The 19361-nt window shown below is 41.8% G+C and overlaps 1 protein-coding gene and 1 long non-coding RNA gene across 8 annotated transcripts in view; one reads left to right on the top strand and one right to left on the bottom strand.

Moving 5' to 3' along the window:
- The first annotated feature begins 201 nt into the window (after window positions 1–201).
- LOC116984524 lies at window positions 202–12487 on the top strand. Its single transcript, XR_004415054.1, has 3 exons — window positions 202–311; window positions 1085–1089; window positions 12477–12487. It is a non-coding gene; the product is annotated as an uncharacterized LOC116984524 (long non-coding RNA).
- A 3811-nt stretch (window positions 12488–16298) lies between these two features.
- The window catches only part of ikzf1 (IKAROS family zinc finger 1), an 81605-nt gene continuing 78542 nt past the window's right edge, over window positions 16299–19361 (bottom strand). For all 7 annotated transcript variants that reach the window (XM_033049830.1, XM_033049858.1, XM_033049839.1 and 4 more), the window contains one exon: window positions 16299–18746. In XM_033049830.1, coding sequence (XP_032905721.1) covers window positions 18022–18746 — 725 coding nt within the window. In that variant the 3' untranslated portion in view covers window positions 16299–18021. The remainder of the gene's footprint in view (window positions 18747–19361) is intronic.

Below are 19361 nucleotides of genomic sequence, written 5' to 3'. Positions count from 1 at the left end.
GGTTTCGTAGACTTGCTCAATCTAGGAGGTGGACTCCCCCTTCAAACAAAAAAACATAGTCAATACTAAACAGTCAATACAAACTATTTTTGTTCTTTCAATTTCTTTTGTATATAAAAAAGGATTTATTGAAACTGTTGAATGACAAAAAACAGACACAAAACTAAGTTTGGCTTCGCTGAGAAAAAAACAAAACAAACTGCGGCAATCTTTTGTACAAATGAAATATTGACTAGGAATATAGTCACCCCAGATATGAAAGTAAAAGTCTGTACATTCACTGGCATTTCTTTTTCCCAGCCCTAGTCAACGTCACTGACTTTTCCAAGATAAGAAAATACAATTCTGCATTAATATTATGCCTTCAAATGTATGAAAACATGGCCATTCAACACTACATGCTTTATTTATTCTTCTGCATAAGGATGCTTGTGAAAAAATTCATCAAAGTGTACAGCACAAGGGGGAAAATAAATTGCAGCGTTTCTTCTCTATGGAATTCAGATTATATATTACAGACCAAAAAGTAGCACAGGGTGCTGGCAAACCAGGGTTCAAACGTGATAAACCATTCCGAGTCTGCCTAACCTCTCCTTGTAGCTAAGGCCCATTAAAATAAAAGAGAAAAGTACAACATAGCAAAGAAAAGCAGGAAGCTAGAGGATTAGGTAACGTTTAAAGAGCAACTAAAGATAACTAAAAAGGCAATACGGGGAGAAAAGATGAGATACGAAGGTAAGCTAGCCAAGAATATAAAGGAGGATAGTAAAAGCTTCTTTAGGTATGTGAAGAAGAAAAGTTAAGACCAAAATTGGACTGTTGAAGACTGAAAAAAGTGAATTTATTATGGGGAACAAGGAAATGGCAGATGAGTTGAACAGGTACTTTGTATCCATCTTCACTAAGGAGGACACAAACAATCTTCCTGATGTACTAGTGGCCAGAGGATCTGGGGTGACGGAGGAACTGAAGGAGATCCACATTAGGCAGGAAATGGTGTTGGGTAGACTGATGGGATTGAAGGCTGATAAATCCCCAGGGCCTGATGGTCTGCATCCCAGGGTACTTAAGGAAGTGGCTCTAGAAATCGTGGACGTATTGGTGATCATTTTCCAATGTTCTATAGATTCAGGATCAGTTCCTGTGAATTGGAGGGTAGCCCACTTTTTAAGAAAGGCAGGAGAAATAAAACAGGGAATTATGGACTAAATTATTAGTTAGACCGACATCGGTGGTGGGGAAGATGCTGGAGTCAATCATAAAAGATGAAATAGCGGCACATTTGGATAGCAGTAACAGGATCGGTTCGAGTCAGCATGGATTTACAAAGGGGAAATCATGCTTCACTATTCTTCTGGAATTTTTTGAGGATGTAACTAGTAAAATGGACAAGGGAGAGCCAGTGGATGTAGTGTACCTGGACTTTCAGAAAGCGTTTAATAAGGTCCCACATAGGAGATTAGTGGGCAAAATTATGGCACATGGTATTGGGGGTAGAGTGCTGACATGGATAGAAAATTGGTTGGCAGACAGGAAACAAAGAGTAGGGATTAACGGGTCCCTTTCAGAATGGCAGTGACTAGTGGGGTACCGCAAGGCTCTGTGCTGGGACCGCAGCTATTTACAATATATATTAATGATTTAGATGAAGGGACTACAAATAACATTAGCAAATTTGCAGATGACACCAAGCTGGGTGGCAGTGTGAACTGTGAGGAGGATGCTATGAGAATGCAGGGTGACTTGGACAGGTTGGGTGAGTGGGCAGATGCATGGGAGATGCAGTTTAATGTGGATAAATGTGAGGTTATCCACTTCGGTAGCAACAACAGGAAGGCAGATTATTATCTAAATGGTGTTGTTGGGAAAAGGGGAAGTACAACGGGATCTGGGGGTCCTTGTTCATCAGTCTATGAAAGTAAGCATGCAGGTACAGCAGGCAGTGAAGAAAGCGAATGGCATGTTGGCCTTTATAACAAGAGGAGTTGAGTATAGGAGCAAAGAGGTCCTTCTGCAGTTGTACATGGCCCTAGTGAGACCACACCTGGAGTATTGTATGCAGTTTTGGTCTCCAGATTTGAGGAAGGACATTCTTGCTATTGAGGGAGTGCAGCGTAGGTTCACAAGGTTAATTCCCGGGATGGCGGGACTGCCATATGCTGAGAGAATGGAGCGGCTGGGCTTGTATACTCTTGAATTTAGGATGAGAGGGGATCTTATTGAAATATATAAGATTATGAAGGGTTTGGATACGCTAGAGGCAGGAAACATATTCCTGACTTTGGGGGAGTCCAGAACCAGGAGCCACAGTTTAAGAATAAGGGGTAAGCCATTTAGAATTATGAGGAAACACTTTTTTCACACAGAGAGTTGTGAGTTTGTGGAATTCTTTGCCTCAGGAGGCCGGTTCTCTGGATATTTTCAAGAGAAGCTAGATAGTGCTCTTAAAGGTAGCGGAGTCAGGGGATATGGGGAGAAGCCAGGAACGGGGTACTGATTGCGGATGATCAGCCATTGACATGATCACATTGAATGGCGATGCTGGCTCGAAGGGCCAAATGGGCTGCTCCTGCACCTATTGTCTATTGTCCATTGTCTAATCCAGGCAACATTCTGGTAAACAGATGCTGCCTGATCTGTATAAGCGAGTTCGGTATGCCCAGGTCATAGGTCACTCGCTATAAACATTCTCGGCAACTGTGGTTTTGTGTTGCGTGCAGGCTTGCGTTTCGTCCGTGGTCAGTGTCGGGCCTGGGTCTGTGGTGCTAAGGGCACTGTTGAGTTGCTGCTGTGCCATCCACGTCCCCTCCCCGGCAGCCTGTCCCTGTCCAGAGGTGTCCGGGGTGGCCCTGCTGCAAGTCCGAGGCTGCCACCACCAGTCCAGGGCTGCCGGACAACCCGGTGGAACAGGTAGAGCCTAGCCGGAGCCAGGTAGCGGGAGAGCGGGGTGTAACAGCGAGAGGGAGGGGGCAGATGCGAGTGGGAGATGGGGGGGAGACTGGACCCGGTGGAACAGGTAGAGCCTAGCCGGAGCCAGGTAGCGGGAGAGCGGGGTGTAACAGAGAGAGGGAGGGGGCTGATGCGAGTGGGAGACGGGACGGACCAGTGGCAGTTCGGCAGCGCTTGCTGCGCCGGAGACCCGGGTCTGATCCTGGCTGCGAGTGAGGCACGGGACTGTGCGCTTGCCCTTCCCTGTCTCCCACTCGCATCTGCCCCCTCTCTCTCTCGTTGTTACACCCCGCTGCCTGGCACCCCTGACCCACAGATTAAATATATTTTTACATATAATTCATGAATAAAGATAAGAATTTATACAGTTTGTACAGCCAGCATTTTGTTCGCTTTTTCTTTATAGCGAGTGACCTTTGACAAATCCCATGATTCCTTGCGTTTTTCGGAATACCGAACTCGCTTATTGGTTCGATAGTCAGGATCGATCCCGGATCTCTGGAGCTGTAAGGCAGCTGTAACTACCGCTGTGCCATTGTGCTGCTCATGTTACCTTAAATGCTTAGGCACCATTTGAAGTCTTTTCACAAAGGTAAAAATCATATATATTGCAAGTACAGTCAGACTAAGGTAAGATGCAGAATGTAGTAGCATGGCGACAATTTACCACAAGGTGGGGCTGATCACTAGGGAACAAATAGTGTACCTATAATTTCAGCAAATCCAGGAACTACAATATTTAAATAGCCACATCTTGAAGCACTTTATTCACTTACGGCGTATTATATTATCATCCAGTTATAAAATTCAGGCACCCAAATGTTAGTTAAGCAATGCAGATTTACTGTTGAAATTGAATTGACCTATCTGTTGAATGCAATGACATTGATGAAATAAAACAGTGAATAAATGCAAAAGCTGAGCTTATTTTATCAAAGCCACCAAGTATTTCTTCATCATAATTTTATCTATGCAGTGCATAAGTTATCACAGTATTTTAGATATTTTAAACAAAAAAGTCAAATTTAGTAAAAATCTCAAAGATTGTCAGAAATGAAAACAACATATCAAGAGTCTGGAGTTTTTAAATGCCATAAGCACTGGAACCAGAACTATGATATTCTTACTGTGGTTTTACAGGCACATTAGATGCAACAACACGCAAATATATATACAATAACTTATCAATTATTATCTGTAATATGCAAGCTTTAGAACATAGAGCAACCTTAGTAGAGCAAAGTCCATAGTTTGGTGCTAAGGTTTGTGTTGGGTGGCTTAACAGCCTGATGGTTAATGGGAAGAAGCTGTTCTTGAATCTGGGTACTCCTGTACTTCTTCCTAATGGTAGAAGCAAGATGAGAGCATGGCCAGAATGGTGTGGAAGTTCAATGATATTAGCGGCCTTCTTGAGGGAGTGCTTCTTGTAAATCCCGTTGATGGCTGGGAGATCAATGCAAGTGATGCAGGGGCAATGTCCACCGCTTTCTGCAGCTCCCTTTGTTCTTGAGCATTTGAATTACTGAACCAGGCCATGATGCAACCAGTCAGTAGTCTCCCCTGCAGATGTGCGTCAGAATATTCGGCCATTTGTCAAATTTCAAACTTCTGAGGAAATAGAGGAATTGATAAGCTTTTTGTAATTGCATCAATGTGCTGGACTCAGGGCAGATTATGAGAGATGTGTATGCCCAGGAATTTGAAGCTATTGACTTTCTCCACTGTTGTTTAATCCAGGTTATGAATAGTAACTTGAAATATTATCTCAAAATGTATTTACATTTTTGTTGAAGATTTATTATTGCTTCATACCATGTCAAGAGTCAAGAATATTTTATTGCCATTAGATTAGATTAGATTAGATTAGATTAGATTAGATTAGATAGCCTTTATTGTCATTCAGACCGAAGTCTGAACGAAATTGCAGCAGTCAAACATACAATACATTACAATAAAAAACAACAATAAACACATATTAACATCCACCACAGTGAGTCCACCCAGCATCTCCTCACTGTGATGGAGGCAAAAGTCTTAGGGCTGCAGTCTCTTCCCTCTTCTTCTTCCTCTGCGCTGAGGCGATACCCCACCGGGCGATGTTAAAAACTGTCCCGCGGCTCAATCACCGCGCCCCGGGGTGGTCGAAGCTGCCGCCCACCAGTCCTGCTGACGCAGCCGCTGGCCCGCGGCCGAACCCCGGACTCAGGCCACCACCGCCAGAACACCGTCCCAGCCACCGGAGCACCGTTCCAGCCCCGAGCCGGATCGCCCCCACGTGAGTACCGTTACCGTCTCAGCCCCGCGCCAGGCCGCCCTGACATGGGCGCCGTACCTCCCTCGGGCTGGGCCGCCCCGACATGGGCGCCGTACTTCACTCGGGCTGGGCCGCCCCGACATGGGTGCCGTACCTCACTCGGGCTGGGCCGCCCCGACATGGGTGCCATATCTCCCTCGGGCTGGGCTGCCCCGACATGGGTGCCATACCTCCCTCGGGCTGGGCCGCCCCGACATGGGTGCCATACCTCCCTCGGGCTGGGCTGTCCCGACATGGGCGCCGTACCTCACTCGGGCCAGGCCGCCCCGACATGGGCGCCGTACCTCACTCGGGCTGGGCCGCCCCGACATGGGCGCCGCTCCTCCCTCGGGCTGGGAACGCCGTACCTCCCCGAGCTCGGCCACTCCGACGGAAGCACCGTTCCTTCCTCGGGCCAGGCCGCCCTCCCGGGAGCGTCACAGCCCCTCACGGAAGCACTGTTCCAGCCCCGAGCCGGGCCGCCCTCATGGGAGCGAGCTCAGGGCGAGTCCTGGCGGGCTCTGCCTCCTGAGCCTCGAGGTCGCCAGCTCCGCCATTAGGCCTCAGCGCAGACGGAGGCAGAGAAGGGGAATACGACAAAAAAGTCGCATTCCCCCGCAGGGAGAGACAGCAAGCCCCGTTTCAACCCCCCCCCCCCCCCAAACACAAACTAAAAACCAAAACTAGACTAACCAAAACGAAATAAACAACACAAAAAACACAAAACAAACAGGACTGCCGGTGAGCTTCGCCATATGTCCCAGATAGAATAATGAAATTCTCACTTTCAGCAGCACAACAGAAAATGTAGACATAGTACACTGTAAATGATAAACGAGAAATAAAAGGTTCAGTGTGTGCATACATACACACCAACTCGCGCGCACACATACACACACACACACATATATATATATATATATATATATATATATATATATATACATAGAGAGAGAGAGAGAGAGAGAGAGGGAGAGGGAGACAGGGGGTGAGAGAGGGAGCGAGGTCATAGTCATAGAGTGACAGCTACACTAGTCCCACCTGCCTGCGTTTGGTTCATATCCCTCCAAACCTGTTCTATCCATGTACCTGTCTAACTGTTTCTTAAACTTTGGGATAATCCCAGTCTCAAACACCTTCTCTGCCAGCTCGTTCCTGTTAGGGTGAAGGGCAAGGCTGGCAAGCTTAGGAACCCTGTTAAACTACATTATAAGAATTAAACTGCTTTCAATATTGCCTCAAGCAAATCTGCATAAACTACCATCTATTTAAGTAGGATGAAGTATCATAGTTGACAAATAGGCTCCAATTTTCTAGCTGTCAACTAAAGTTAATATGTTAGAAAGCTTTTATTTCCAGTTATGTTGGATTTTAATTTTGGTCATTGTTTTGCTAACTTTCGTTAATGAAGAGGATTATCTGTGAGACAATCATTTGGCAACAATCAATTCACTGCTTCCTTTCACTTTGTTCACTGGTAATAGTATTGCTGAAATTGACCAGCAGGGAGGGGAATGATGGATGAGCAGGGCGTGCTGTGGTGTGGGTCACAGAGTGCAAAGTTGTGCAAGAACTGGTTAATATAGTATAGAATGGGGAATGCCATCCCACAGGGCATTAATATGGTTAAAACAAATTGCTGGAGGAGCTCAGCAGGTCAGGAGCATTTGTAGAGGGGAACGAATAGACAACATTTTGGGCCAGGACTCTTCTTCAGACCGTTAGAGTAGAAGGGAGATTTATCTACCTTCATATGCCTTGGGATGTCCACCATCTTCTTGACAGTAATATAGACTGTCCTAAAAATATATCCACATCTTTAAACCTTCAAGTACAGACCACGCATTCAAAACCTGGCATAGCAACGGTATCAGTAGTATCAAAAACCTATACAAGGATGGCATCTTTTCGTCTTTTGCGGAGCTCTCGTCCAACTATAGCCTCCCAAACTCCCACCTTTTTCGTTTTTTCCAGATTAGGGATTTTGTGAAGAAGACATTCCCCCATTTCCCAAATCGCTCCCCTGAAACCCTGACCGATACCATCTTAGCTCTAGATCCCAACCAGAAGAAATGCATCTCTGTTTTGTATAACTTGTTAGGGTCGGTTATATTGAAACCTCATACCTCATTAAAAGCTGCGTGGGAGGGTGAGCTGAATACGAAACTAACAGCAATGGGACTCTGCCTTGGATTTGATCCATTCTTCCTCCATATGTGCCCGTCATGGCCTAATCCAATGCAAAGTCCTTCACAAAGTCCACTACACAAATGCAAGATTATCTAGAATTTACCCCGCTGTTAGGGACACCTGCAACAGATGTAATCAATCTCCTGCCAACCATAGCCATATGTTTTGGTCTTGCCCTAAGCTAGCAGCCTTTTGGAGGAGTGCTTTCGACTTGATAAGCAGAGCCTACGGCCAGACTATTCCTCCAAACCCACTGTCAGCCATTTTCGGTACCCCTCCCAACACCAACCTCTCTGTTGCGGTGAAACGGGTCCTAGCTTTTACAACCTTGTTAGCCCGGAGACTGATCTTGCTTAACTGGAGGCTCACCTGTCCCCCGACACACGCCCGCTGGATTAAGGAGGTGCTTTACAATTTAAAGCTTGAAAAACTTAGGTTCTCTCTCAAAGGCTCTACCAAGACATTCCTAGATACATGGAACCCTTTCTTGGAACTTGTTAACTCTCTCAACTTGTCCCCGGAGTTGGAAGAGGACTGAGTGCTCTCCACCATTGTACTGCTCTACTGCAGCTGCTCTCCCCTTAACCACCCCCCCCCCCTCCCCACACTTATTTATTTAATTACTTACTTATTTACTGTTATTAGTGACCCCCTTTTTTCTTCTTTTTTTTTTTAGTACTTTTTGTTTAGTTTATCTTACCATATTTGTGTGGATGTGTATGTATGTGAGTGTTGTTTGTCCCCGTTTGGTTCCGACCTGATTCGGGTGGGTTGAGGGTGGGTAAGGGTAAGGGCTTTGAGGGTCGCTTACATACTGTTGCACAATTATGCCTTGACTGTCACTGTCTGTTATCATTGTATGTATGCAAATTGCTGTGAAATTCAAATAAAAAGATTTAAATCAAAAATATATCCACTTGGCTGTCCACTCCGGCTCCACACACATCACAGATGACCACGGCAGCTTTGGTTTCTGAGGGGCCCTTTTCTCTTTCTAGTTGTTATTTCTCCTTAATATGCATAAAATCTCTTTGAAATCTCCTTATTCTTATCTGCCAGAGCTATCTTATGCCTCCTTGTTGCCCTCCTGACTTCAATAAGTATGCACCTCAAACCCTTTTAAATCCTCCAGGGATACACTTGAACCAGCTACCTAATCCTGACCCATGCCTTCATGTTTTTCCAGACTGTGTCTGTGTAGATTGATCCAAACTGAATTTACTTGCAATTTCACTTCAAATACAACAGATATGCTATATACTTTTCAGTTTCTTATCTCTTACTCCCAACATTGTGACTTTGTGTTTACATTAAACATAAACAAGTGTCCACATAATATGAATTTATCTCAGCCCAATGAAATGCAAATTTGAGTAACAGTATTTATTTAGTAGTGGTTAATCTTGGGGTGTGGGCCTACACCCAGTGTAATGCTTCAAGGAAACCCACTTATTCCACCAGTATACTTTTGTGATTAGACTGGAGCGATTTGGAGCATTTTGGTTTCTCTCTCAGAATGCATGCACCCCATGCTTCTGCTGCTCATGTTGCTGTGTGGCTAAAATTCTTAGCAAATCAGTGGATTAAGGAGCAGAATTAATGCTTTCATTTGATGGTCTCTTGTTGAAATAGTAAATATCTGGGCTAATTTAAAGTGTGGTAATTCTCAACAAACAGTTGTTTTTATTGCCTTAGTGGCCCAACTTGATGAAGGGTTTCGGCCCGAAACGTCGCCTATTTCCTTCGCTCCATAGATGCTGCTGCACCCGCTGAGTTTCCCCAGCAATTGTGTGTACCTTTGATGATATTAGATTCTGATTCAGCACATAATTTGAGTGCAGTGACAGTTTAAAATATGCAGTACTGCTCTCAACATAAAGTATGGGACAAGGCTTCCAAAGTATATATTTGTCTGATTGCTGAGCTAAATCCTGTGTAAAGGACTTACAGACACAGTCTCCAATCCCTATATATGGTCAGATCACCCGTTGTTAAAATCTAATTGTTTGATTTTCTGTTTTTTTTTAATGCACTTTACATAGTTTCAACTGAGAAACATAATTATCTTTTGTTGTGGTGCATAAAGGAATGGAACATTTTCCAGCTTTATCAACTCGCACCATACATGGCACGTATGATTAAGATCTATAGTTCTGCTATCATTGACTGGAAGTCGCACATAGCAGCACCTTCCTGTCCCTTGGGGCGGGTTAGTAGGTTCTGCTTTGTGAGCAAAAAAAGTTTTCAAAAAAGTAGTTGCAGTAGGCAGTAGAAACTAAGGTGGCAGTGTGAGGTAGTTGAGCTGAACCAAATAGATCAGTCGGGATGAGGCCAAGCAGATGGTCAGTTTTTTCACTTGAGAAAACGGGAAGCAGATGCATCATGGCTTCTTTCAGTGCATAACTGGAAACAACACAGTCAGTGAGAATATTTGCATAAGAGATAATCTTGTACACAAATTGTCCCTTTCATATTCACCATGGATTTAAGCAAAATTAGCTGCTTTCACTTCTTATGTCAAAAACTTCTGCCCATTCGTCAGTTTTTATACGTTGCTTTCACGGGTCTGCGTACATGAAGCAGAATACCCGGCCAAGGGAGTATACTTTTTAATCAATTCATCAGGATTTTCGAACTGGTTTCAGTTTAAAACTACGTTTACTAAAGTAAGACTGCAAAAAATGAACCAACAAGGCAGACTGTCATTTCCAGAAATGGGGAAGGAGATGTAACACCTATTCTTGTCCTTCTGCTGGATCATGGTTTTTTCCTCTGGGGAAAAAAGAAAGAATATTTCCTTTGCTTCTCCTTTTTGTTCCAAATTTGCTTGCCTCATTTCCTCTGCAATTCTACCCATTTGTAAAATAATTTCAAAATCTAGCTACCTTGTTTCCATTTTGTATTTTCATAAAATGTATGTTTGTGATCAGTAATTACATCTTGTAATTGTAAAATGTGATTGAAAAAAAAAATCAATAACTCCAAGTAACAAGGGAAATGATAAGTGAAACCCAAATAGGATAATTAGTAGCAAATTCTAGAGCAACTCAATGGGTCAGACAGTATCTCTGGAGGACATTGATGGGTGAGATTTAGGGTAGAGATTCTTTTTCAGATTCTGTCTACCCATGTTATCCAAAGATGCTGGCTGATCCAATGAGTTACTTTGTGTTGCAAGCAAAATTCCAGCAAGTGCAGTCCGTGTTTACAGGTGACAAATTCTATCTACCCATTCAGTTTCATCCCTAGATCTCAGGGTATTCATGGTTTCAGTGATGAAACTAAGCAAATAAATTGCATGGCAATCAACACAATAAGGAGAGAAATGACGAAACGGATTTGATGGAGGTTTTAAAAATGAAGAAAACATGCAGGGTTGTAGGTTAATTGGCCTTTGTAAAATTGCCCCCAATGTGCATGGGGTGGATGAGAAAATGGGATTACATACTGTAGAACTGTCCAGGACAAGGGGTCACAGTTTAAGGATAAGGGGGAAATCCTTTAGGACCGAGATGAGAAAAACATTTTTCACACAGAGAGTGGTGAATCTCTGGAACTCTCTGCCACAGAAGGTAGTTGAGGCCAGTTCATTGGTTATATTTAAGAGGGAGTTAGATGTGGCCCTTATGGCTAAAGGGATCAGGGGGTATGGAGAGAAAGCAGGTACAGGATACTGAGTTGGATGATCAGCCATGATCATATTGAATGGCGGTGCAGGCTCGAAGGGCTGAATGGCCTACTCCTGCACCTAGTTTCTATGTTTCTATGAAAGTGTGGTCGATGATGGGTGTGGACTCAGTGGGCTGAAGGACCTGTTTCCACATTGCTTCTTAAAAAAACCCCATTTAAGGCTGGCTAACCATAAAGTTGAATGCAGGCAGCTGGGGAAAGAACTAAAGAAAATAGTCAATGCCGTGCTCCTAATCTTCCCATGAGCTCAAGTGGAGATGTGCAGAAACCATGGAGGGCTGGCATAAATGACCAAATAGCCATTTATGTTATTTCATTGATTTGCATTAGTATATTACAGTTCTCAGCCATCAGCAGTTGGTAAAACCAGGGGAACATGCAGAAATCCATAGGCAGGGGATGTGCAGGATGGATTTAAGGTCATGGTGGAGCTGTGGATTTACAGAAACATGAGAGATTTATTGACTTTAAAATTGACCACTTTATCTCAAAAGTGCAGCCATGGACATTCGCATGGGCCCCAGCTATGCCTGCCTCTTTATTGGTTGCTCTATATTCCAAACACACTCGCACCATTCCCCAACACCTTCTCGTTGCATCACGACTGCATCGGGGCTGCCTCTCGCACCTGTGCAGAACTTGTTGATTTCATCAATTTTACCACTAACTTTCCTGCCTTCAAATTCAGCATCTCTAACACCCCTCTGCCTTTTCATGATTTCCTTATTTCCATTCAGGTAACAGATATCGACATCAAGTGTACTGATCCCCACAGCTATCTTGACTGTACCTCCTTCGGATAATATTGGGCATTTTAGGTGCCTGACAAAATGGAGGATTTCTGGTTTTGCAAAACCTGCTTGACATCTTTTGCAAAGGTTGCAAAGACCACGAGGATCATGGCTCCAGAGTGTCTGGGTCCTGAGGAGAGGTTGAGTACAGGTTGATGTCCAGGTGTCCTTTAATTGATAATATGTACGAGGGTTTCGCAGAGGGAGCTAGGTCCTGCTGCAAATGCATGCTCAGGATTGGTTGGGAGATGGTGGGGTTATAATAATGTTGATAACTATGTTGCATGGTGTTCGCGCCGTTATTCGTGATTGGTCAAGGAGAGGGGCCTTGCCCAAATTGTTTACATTACCTGGTAAAATGTTTCTTAGCTTAATGGAACTGTTTCCCATTAAGTGCTTTCTGTAGAAACAATGTTATGTGATATTTTGTGATTGGGTTAGGGAACTGTCAATTAATGTATTTTATAATCTTTATTGATGATTGGCTTGTACGGGTTTCCTCCCCCCCCCCCCCCCCCCCCCCCCTGTATTTCGCGCCAAGGGTCTGTGACGGTATAAAAGAGGGGAGAGCACATGGGAGTGTGCCGATCTTCTGGGGTAGCACTTGGGACCATGCTGACCTTCTGGAGGTGTTCTATTTGCACAAGGCTGAAGGGCTTGAACGAGTAGAGACAAGGATTGGACCTACGGTGTTGGATTAAGTATCGTATAGGTAGTGTGATTGTGTTTGGAAAATAAAGTTAGTTGATCCAGTGCCTGTTTCAGTGTTTTACTGAACCAGACTAAAGGGGTAAGATTAGGACTGGAATTACACTTCCACCCTGCCTATTGCAATGAAACCACCCCTTTCTTTCAGTTTTTCCATCTCCGTACCACCTGCCCTCAGGATGAGGCTTTCCACTAGGACATCTGAGATGTATATGAGTTACAGTAAGGTGGTCACACCTAAGCAACAAGTGGAAAGGAGATGGTGACCATTAGGAAAGGGAGTGGGAAGAGAGTGCAGGAACACCCCTCTCCCTGCCAAAACAAGTAGACCCTTTTGCATCCATTTAGGATGATGACCATTGAGAGAAGAGCAGCAACAGCAGTCAAATCTCTGGCACCAGATTTCGCTCTGAGGCACAGCGGGGTAGGCTATAGTAATAGGGGACACCCTGTTTGGGGGAATAGGCAAGAGATTCTGTGGCAGCAAATGGGACTCAGGATGGCAAGTTGCCTCCATTTACCAGGCTCAAGGATATATCTGAGCAACTGCAGAACATAAAGTGAGGAAAGTGAGCAGTCAGAAGTCATCGTGCACATTGGCACAAATGAAATATGTAGGAAAACAGATGAGATCCTGCAGAGATTATTGAGAGCTTGGCAAAAGGTTAAAAAGCAGATATTCAAGAGTAATGATCTTCAGATTACTCCCAGTGCCATGTGCTAATGAGGGTAGGAATAGGAAGATAGGACATGTGCCCGAGAAGTTGGTGCAGGGAGCAGGAATTCAGATTTTTGGATCACTGAGTGCTCTCCTGGGGCAGAGGTAAGTTATAAGAGAGGGATGGATTGTACCTGAACTGGAGGGGGACCAATAACCTGGCGGGTAGATTTGCTAGTTCTATCCGGGAGAGTTTATACTAGATTGGGTGTGGGATGGGATCCAATGCAATAGTGAGGGAGGTGGGAGATTGGAAATCAGTACAGAAGTCAATGATAGTGGACAGGATAGACAGGGGCATGGCAGGGAGTGTAGAAAGAAGGTTGGACAGATTGTATTTATTTCAATGCCAGAGTCCTGATAGATGAATTCAGGGTGTGTATAGATATGTGCGACTGGGACGTTAAAGCCAATAAAAAAAATCTGGCTAAGGGTGGGACAGGACTGTCAGCTTAATGGTTAAGCGTGTGACAGGACTGACAGGTGCTCCAGGCAGGACAGGGTTGGGAGTAAAAGAGCAGGGCAGTTGCTTTACTGATTAAAGAGAACATCACGGCAGTAGTCTAAGATGACATTACTGAAGGATCGGCTTGTGAGGCCATGAAGGTGCAGCTGGGAAATAATAAGGGGATGATCACTTTGTTGGGAGTATACCGCAGACTCCCAAATAGTCAATGGGAATTAGAAGAACAAACATGCTGGGATATTGCAGACAGCTGCAAGACTGATAAGGTTGTCATGTTTGGGGATTTTAACTTTCTTGCTAGACTGGGACTTAAATAGGGTGGGAGTTGTCAAGAATGTTCAGGAATGTTTCCGCAGGCAAAATGTAGAGAGCCATACAGGCAGATGGCAAATCCTGACAAACTCTTAGGAAATTGGGCAAGGCAAGTGACTAAAGTGTCAGTGGGTGGGACCTGCAACCACAATTCTATTAACTTTTTCTAACCAACTTTTTAAGGCATTCAACAGGAACTTGCATATGTTGATTGGTGCATATTGTTTGCGGGCAAAGGAATATTGGGAAATTGGGAATGCTTTTAAAAGTGTGATAGTGAGAGTTCAAGATATGTATGTTCCTGTTGGAGTGAGGGACAAGGCAGGCAGGAGTATATAATGCATGCCTTCACCATAAACATGCAATCACACCAACGATAAACCGGCATTCACTTAGAATTAAAATTTATGCTAGATTATGCCCTGATGTTTGTAGGAAATTCATGTTTCAGAACCTAGTATTGGCCAAGTGAATGCTAACCATTAAGATGATAATTTTGTTGTACATTTTTTCTGTACTTCAGTATAGTTAGAAAGAGAATGTCACATCAACCAAAACAGATTAAAATTAACTCACCTCCGAATCTATCTCATTGAGCACAGATCTACCCCTTATTCTGGCAATTCCAGACAAATGTGTATGATTGCCTTTAACAATTTTATCATGCTAAAGATGATACTGGTAATTTCTCAATCTTGTGAATCTATCCACAGAAACCTAAATTGTGTTTTGCTGTATAAACATGAATACAATTTTTCTTAGGACGTCCTAATATTTAACAACAAATGATAGACATTTTGAAGATTTTTAAATATTTAATTATATTCCTTTAGACAAGCATAGTCTACTTTTCCATAGATAAAAATGACCACTATAATACAATTTCTAAACAAAATTGAAAAATGAAACATTACATTTCTATCAACCTTATTTCTTAAAAGTGATTAGTAAACTGAAGCTAATATGTTTTAAAATGTAAATGTTTGGTGTGCCCTTTGTATCAAAAAGAACCTGGATTTTGAACAAATTGTCTTTATTCAAAGAGCACATGGATAATGATTCAAATATTTTTGTATTTTTTCAGAGCTTCATTGGAGAATTATTGATCATATTGAGTACAATATAAAGCATTATAAAATGCTACAAAATTTAGCACACGCGTAACAACATGGAAAACTTCACATTATAATTTTTTTCTGCATTACATTTGAAGTGGAACATAGAAACAGAAGCCCCTGAAGTCTGAGGTGTCATTCAATTAGAGCATGGCTGATTTGTAATTGTGTAGTATAAACACTTTAGGATTGATTTAAACAAGAAACCACAATCTTAAAATTTTTGATAATGTCAAAATGATATATAATGTAAGTACTTTTTTATTCCAATTACATGTTGTAACATTTTTCTGGTGTTTAGCAGGAGTGGATTACAATTTGGAAATATATCAAAGTTAGGGAATAGTATCATCTAGGTATATCTTTCCATAGTTGGACAATGAATGTGCATTGTATAGTACAAAATGAACATACATTGTAGTATAAAAGGTAAGGAAAAATGGGAAAGACATAATGCATTTAAAGGCTAGTTTTTATTTAGCAGTGAATTGGAGGTACAAAAAAGTAATTAGTACATAGGCACAAAAAGCTGGGGTAACTCAGCGGCTCAGGCAGCATTTCTGGAGAGAAGGAATGGGTGACGTTTCGGATCGAGACCCTACTTCAGACTGTTTAGGGATATAAGGGAAACAACAGATATAGACGGTGATGTGGTGAGATAAAGAACAATGAATGAAAGATATGCAAATAAGTAAAGATGATAAAGGAAACAGGCCATTGTTAGCTGTTTGTAGGATGAAAATTAGAAGGTAGTACAACTTGGGTGGGGGAGGGATAGAGAGGGAATGCCAGGGCTACCTGTAGTGAGAGAAATAAATAGTCATACCACTGGGCTGTAAGCTGCCCAAGCAAAATATGAGATGCTGTTCCTCTAATTTGAGTTTAGCCTCAGTGACAATGGAGGAGACCTGGGACATAAGGGTCTGTGTAAGAATGGGAAGGAGAATTAAAGAGTCCAGCAACCGGGACATCAGGTAGGTTCAGGTGGGCTGAGTGAAGGTGTTCCGCGAAACGATCGCCCAGTCTATGTATGGTCTCGCCAATGTATAAGTGTCCACATCTTGAATAATTCTGATTTTCAGCATTCATAATATTGTCTTTAGTAACAAATCAAACAATGCAATGTAATTTAGTTGAAAGAAAATTTGGAAGGCTGAATGAGCCAACATCTCTACAAAATAATAAAACTTAAAATGGGTAGAGAAAAGAGTTTGAGGTTTAGACATACACATCTTTTAAAATGGGGTGACAAAGTGAAAAAGTAAAAAAGATGGCATATAGGGATTTTGATGTTATGAACATATGAGCATATGGGAAAGATCTAATATAAATTATTTCTTACACTCTATTCAGTTTTCATTATTTTGCACATAGAAGGGTCTGAAGTATAGGGAGAGGTTACTGTAAATAAGAGATTCTCTGTGATTAAACAGGTTGAAATAGAGCATTCGGGTTAGGCAGTCTGACAACTTGAAATTGTCCCATCTTTCTGACTGTCGGTTTCGGGTCTGCCAATATGTTCTATTTGTGTCACAAATTATATCCAATCCCTTCAATCATTATTGATTATTAACCCTTTGTGGGCCTCTAATAGCTGGATATACAGCACAATGCCAATTACTCTATTCTACCAGTGATATGAGGCTTTAGAAACGTTCTGGTTCTTTTGAACAGCAAAGTGATTAAGAAATATTTTCATTAAAGATATTCAAAACCTTTTAGAGATTTTGTGGAGATAAAATTAAACAACCATTTCCAATAGTCAATGATTTGGTAACAATTAGTGCAGCTGCAACATCATCATCAAAACTTAATAAGCAAGTTAGGAATATTTGAGATGTATATTTATGCAGTTATTTTGGTATAATATCTTTAAAAACTAAAATTAATGCAGGATTCAAATCTGCAGTAAAAGAGAGTAAATATTCAAAAGGATAAAGATTAAGGGGGATTTAGGCACAACATACTGTGACACTTCTATTAGATGAGTCTGAAAGTTGATACATTTTAATGTGTCATCTATCCAATCAATATTTCATTTTGATCAATCCAGTTTAAAACTTAACACATTTCTTAATAAATAAACCATACACTATCGGCACCGAAATATAGATTTACATTAATAAACACATACATTTAAAACACCAAATGTAAGGTGACATTTTTTGTTAAGGAACCACTTTCAATAATGTAGCCAATGTGAATTGGTGTGACTTCTGCATACGCGATGAACCTCAAGATACTATAGGTAATATTGAATTTTAACATGTAATTAATGTACTAAGATACTCAGTTTAACTGATAAGTGTATACAAAAAAGCCCATGGTCCAAGAAATAAGACTATATGTGTGCTTCATTCTACAATTTACAACACTAAATTACTCACACATTATCCATATATAAAGAATGCTAAACTGGAAAGCTCCAAATTGTTGAAAGATTCTAGCAATTACACCTCACAAACTAATAAAAATTGAAGCATTTTTCTGTTCATGTATTTGAGGTTTCTGCTGAACTGTTCACATATACAGTTCAATTTATCATAGAAATCAAGTAATAATTTAAATGCCATTTTATGATAAATACAATTTTGAGAATTCTCTTTCAGATGTGGAGAAACATGAAACTGTCCAGTGTATTAAATTCTTCGCATTTTAGATCAGACAAATAAATGAAGTTCAAAAGGTAACGTAACCAAGAGTTCTTTATCCTGTTGTTTTTTTGTGCACATTAAAATTAATCGCACAAAATTAAAAATAAAGTCAAAATATGAGTCTGAAATGATTCACTAGTTCATGTGAAAACAATGTTCTCCTCTTGTTATATGTGACGAGAATTCATATCTATCCTGGCTTCTGTACCCACACATGTTGCATTCAAAAGGGTCACGGAATCCATGGCATCCCATGTGTATTGTAAACATCACATGGTCCAGAAAAAGTACCCTGCAGTGCTCACATTTGTAAACTTTCATATGTTCTCCATCAGCACTAACCACTTTGATGATTTCTTGATTAGGTTCCATACCCGATCTCATGAGGTCATAAGATCTCTGGTCTTCTTTTATCAATGGCAATCCATTTCTTGCCTGTGGAGCTACATGATTGGTTAGGTATATAAGGTTGTTCCGTTCTTCATTATTGCTCTCGGTATCTGTCGAGTCTGGGCAACTGTTGCTTGGAGATGGTTCTCTTTCCGATGTTTGCGACTTCGCTTTTGAAATAAGCATTAGATTTTCAACTGCACCATTTTGGGTTGTGGCACAGTTAGGATGACCGTGAGTATCTGAATGTGTCATTTGCATGGGGTACATGTTGCTTAACACCGGTATCACTTCAGAGCTTCCAGCAGGAGTTTGCACAAGTGGACGCAAGGATTCAGCCCCTAGATAATTGATAGCATTGTTAATTGCTTGATCCAAAACATGAGTCTGCATCATCTGACTTTCCTTTTCATAATTTGAATTAGCGTCACACTGAAGCTCTGAAATACCAAGCTGCACCTTCTTTTCACCTGTATAATTAGCATATGAACAACCAATATGGTATTATTTTACACAGATGAGAGAAATAAGACTTCTAGCTAAACAGTCAGATCCTGCAGCAGTAAAACGTTCATAAATCATAAAGATCACTGCTTAGCCTGAAAAGAAAAAGTCACCACGAATTGTTGATTGGGAAGTGGCATTCATGATGTGTTCTAGAGAACAAATGATACAAGTGTATATACTGAATAAAATATATGTAAGTGGGAGAAATAGCAAACCAGTTAATGATACATATGATACATTTAGAAGATTGAGGGGGGATCTTATAGAAACTTACAAAATTCTTAAGGGGTTGGACAGGCTAGATGCAGGAAGATTGTTCCCGATGTTGGGGAAGTCCAGAACAAGGGGTCACAGTTTAAGGATAAGGGGGAAATCTTTTAGGACCGAGATGAGGAAAACTTTTTTCACACAGAGAGTGGTGAATCTCTGGAATTCTCTGCCGCAGAAGGTAGTTGAGGCCAGTTCATTGGCTATATTTAAGAGGGAGTTAGATGTGGCCCTTGTGGCTAAAGGGATCAGGGGGTATGGAGAGAAGGCAGGTACAGGATACTGAGTTGAATGATCAGCCATGATCATAT

Source organism: Amblyraja radiata, chromosome 2 (genome assembly GCF_010909765.2).
Source record: "Amblyraja radiata isolate CabotCenter1 chromosome 2, sAmbRad1.1.pri, whole genome shotgun sequence".
NCBI classification, from domain to species: domain Eukaryota; kingdom Metazoa; phylum Chordata; class Chondrichthyes; order Rajiformes; family Rajidae; genus Amblyraja; species Amblyraja radiata.
Note: the sequence above shows the minus strand (reverse complement) of the source record. Positions and strands in the feature narration are given on the sequence as shown.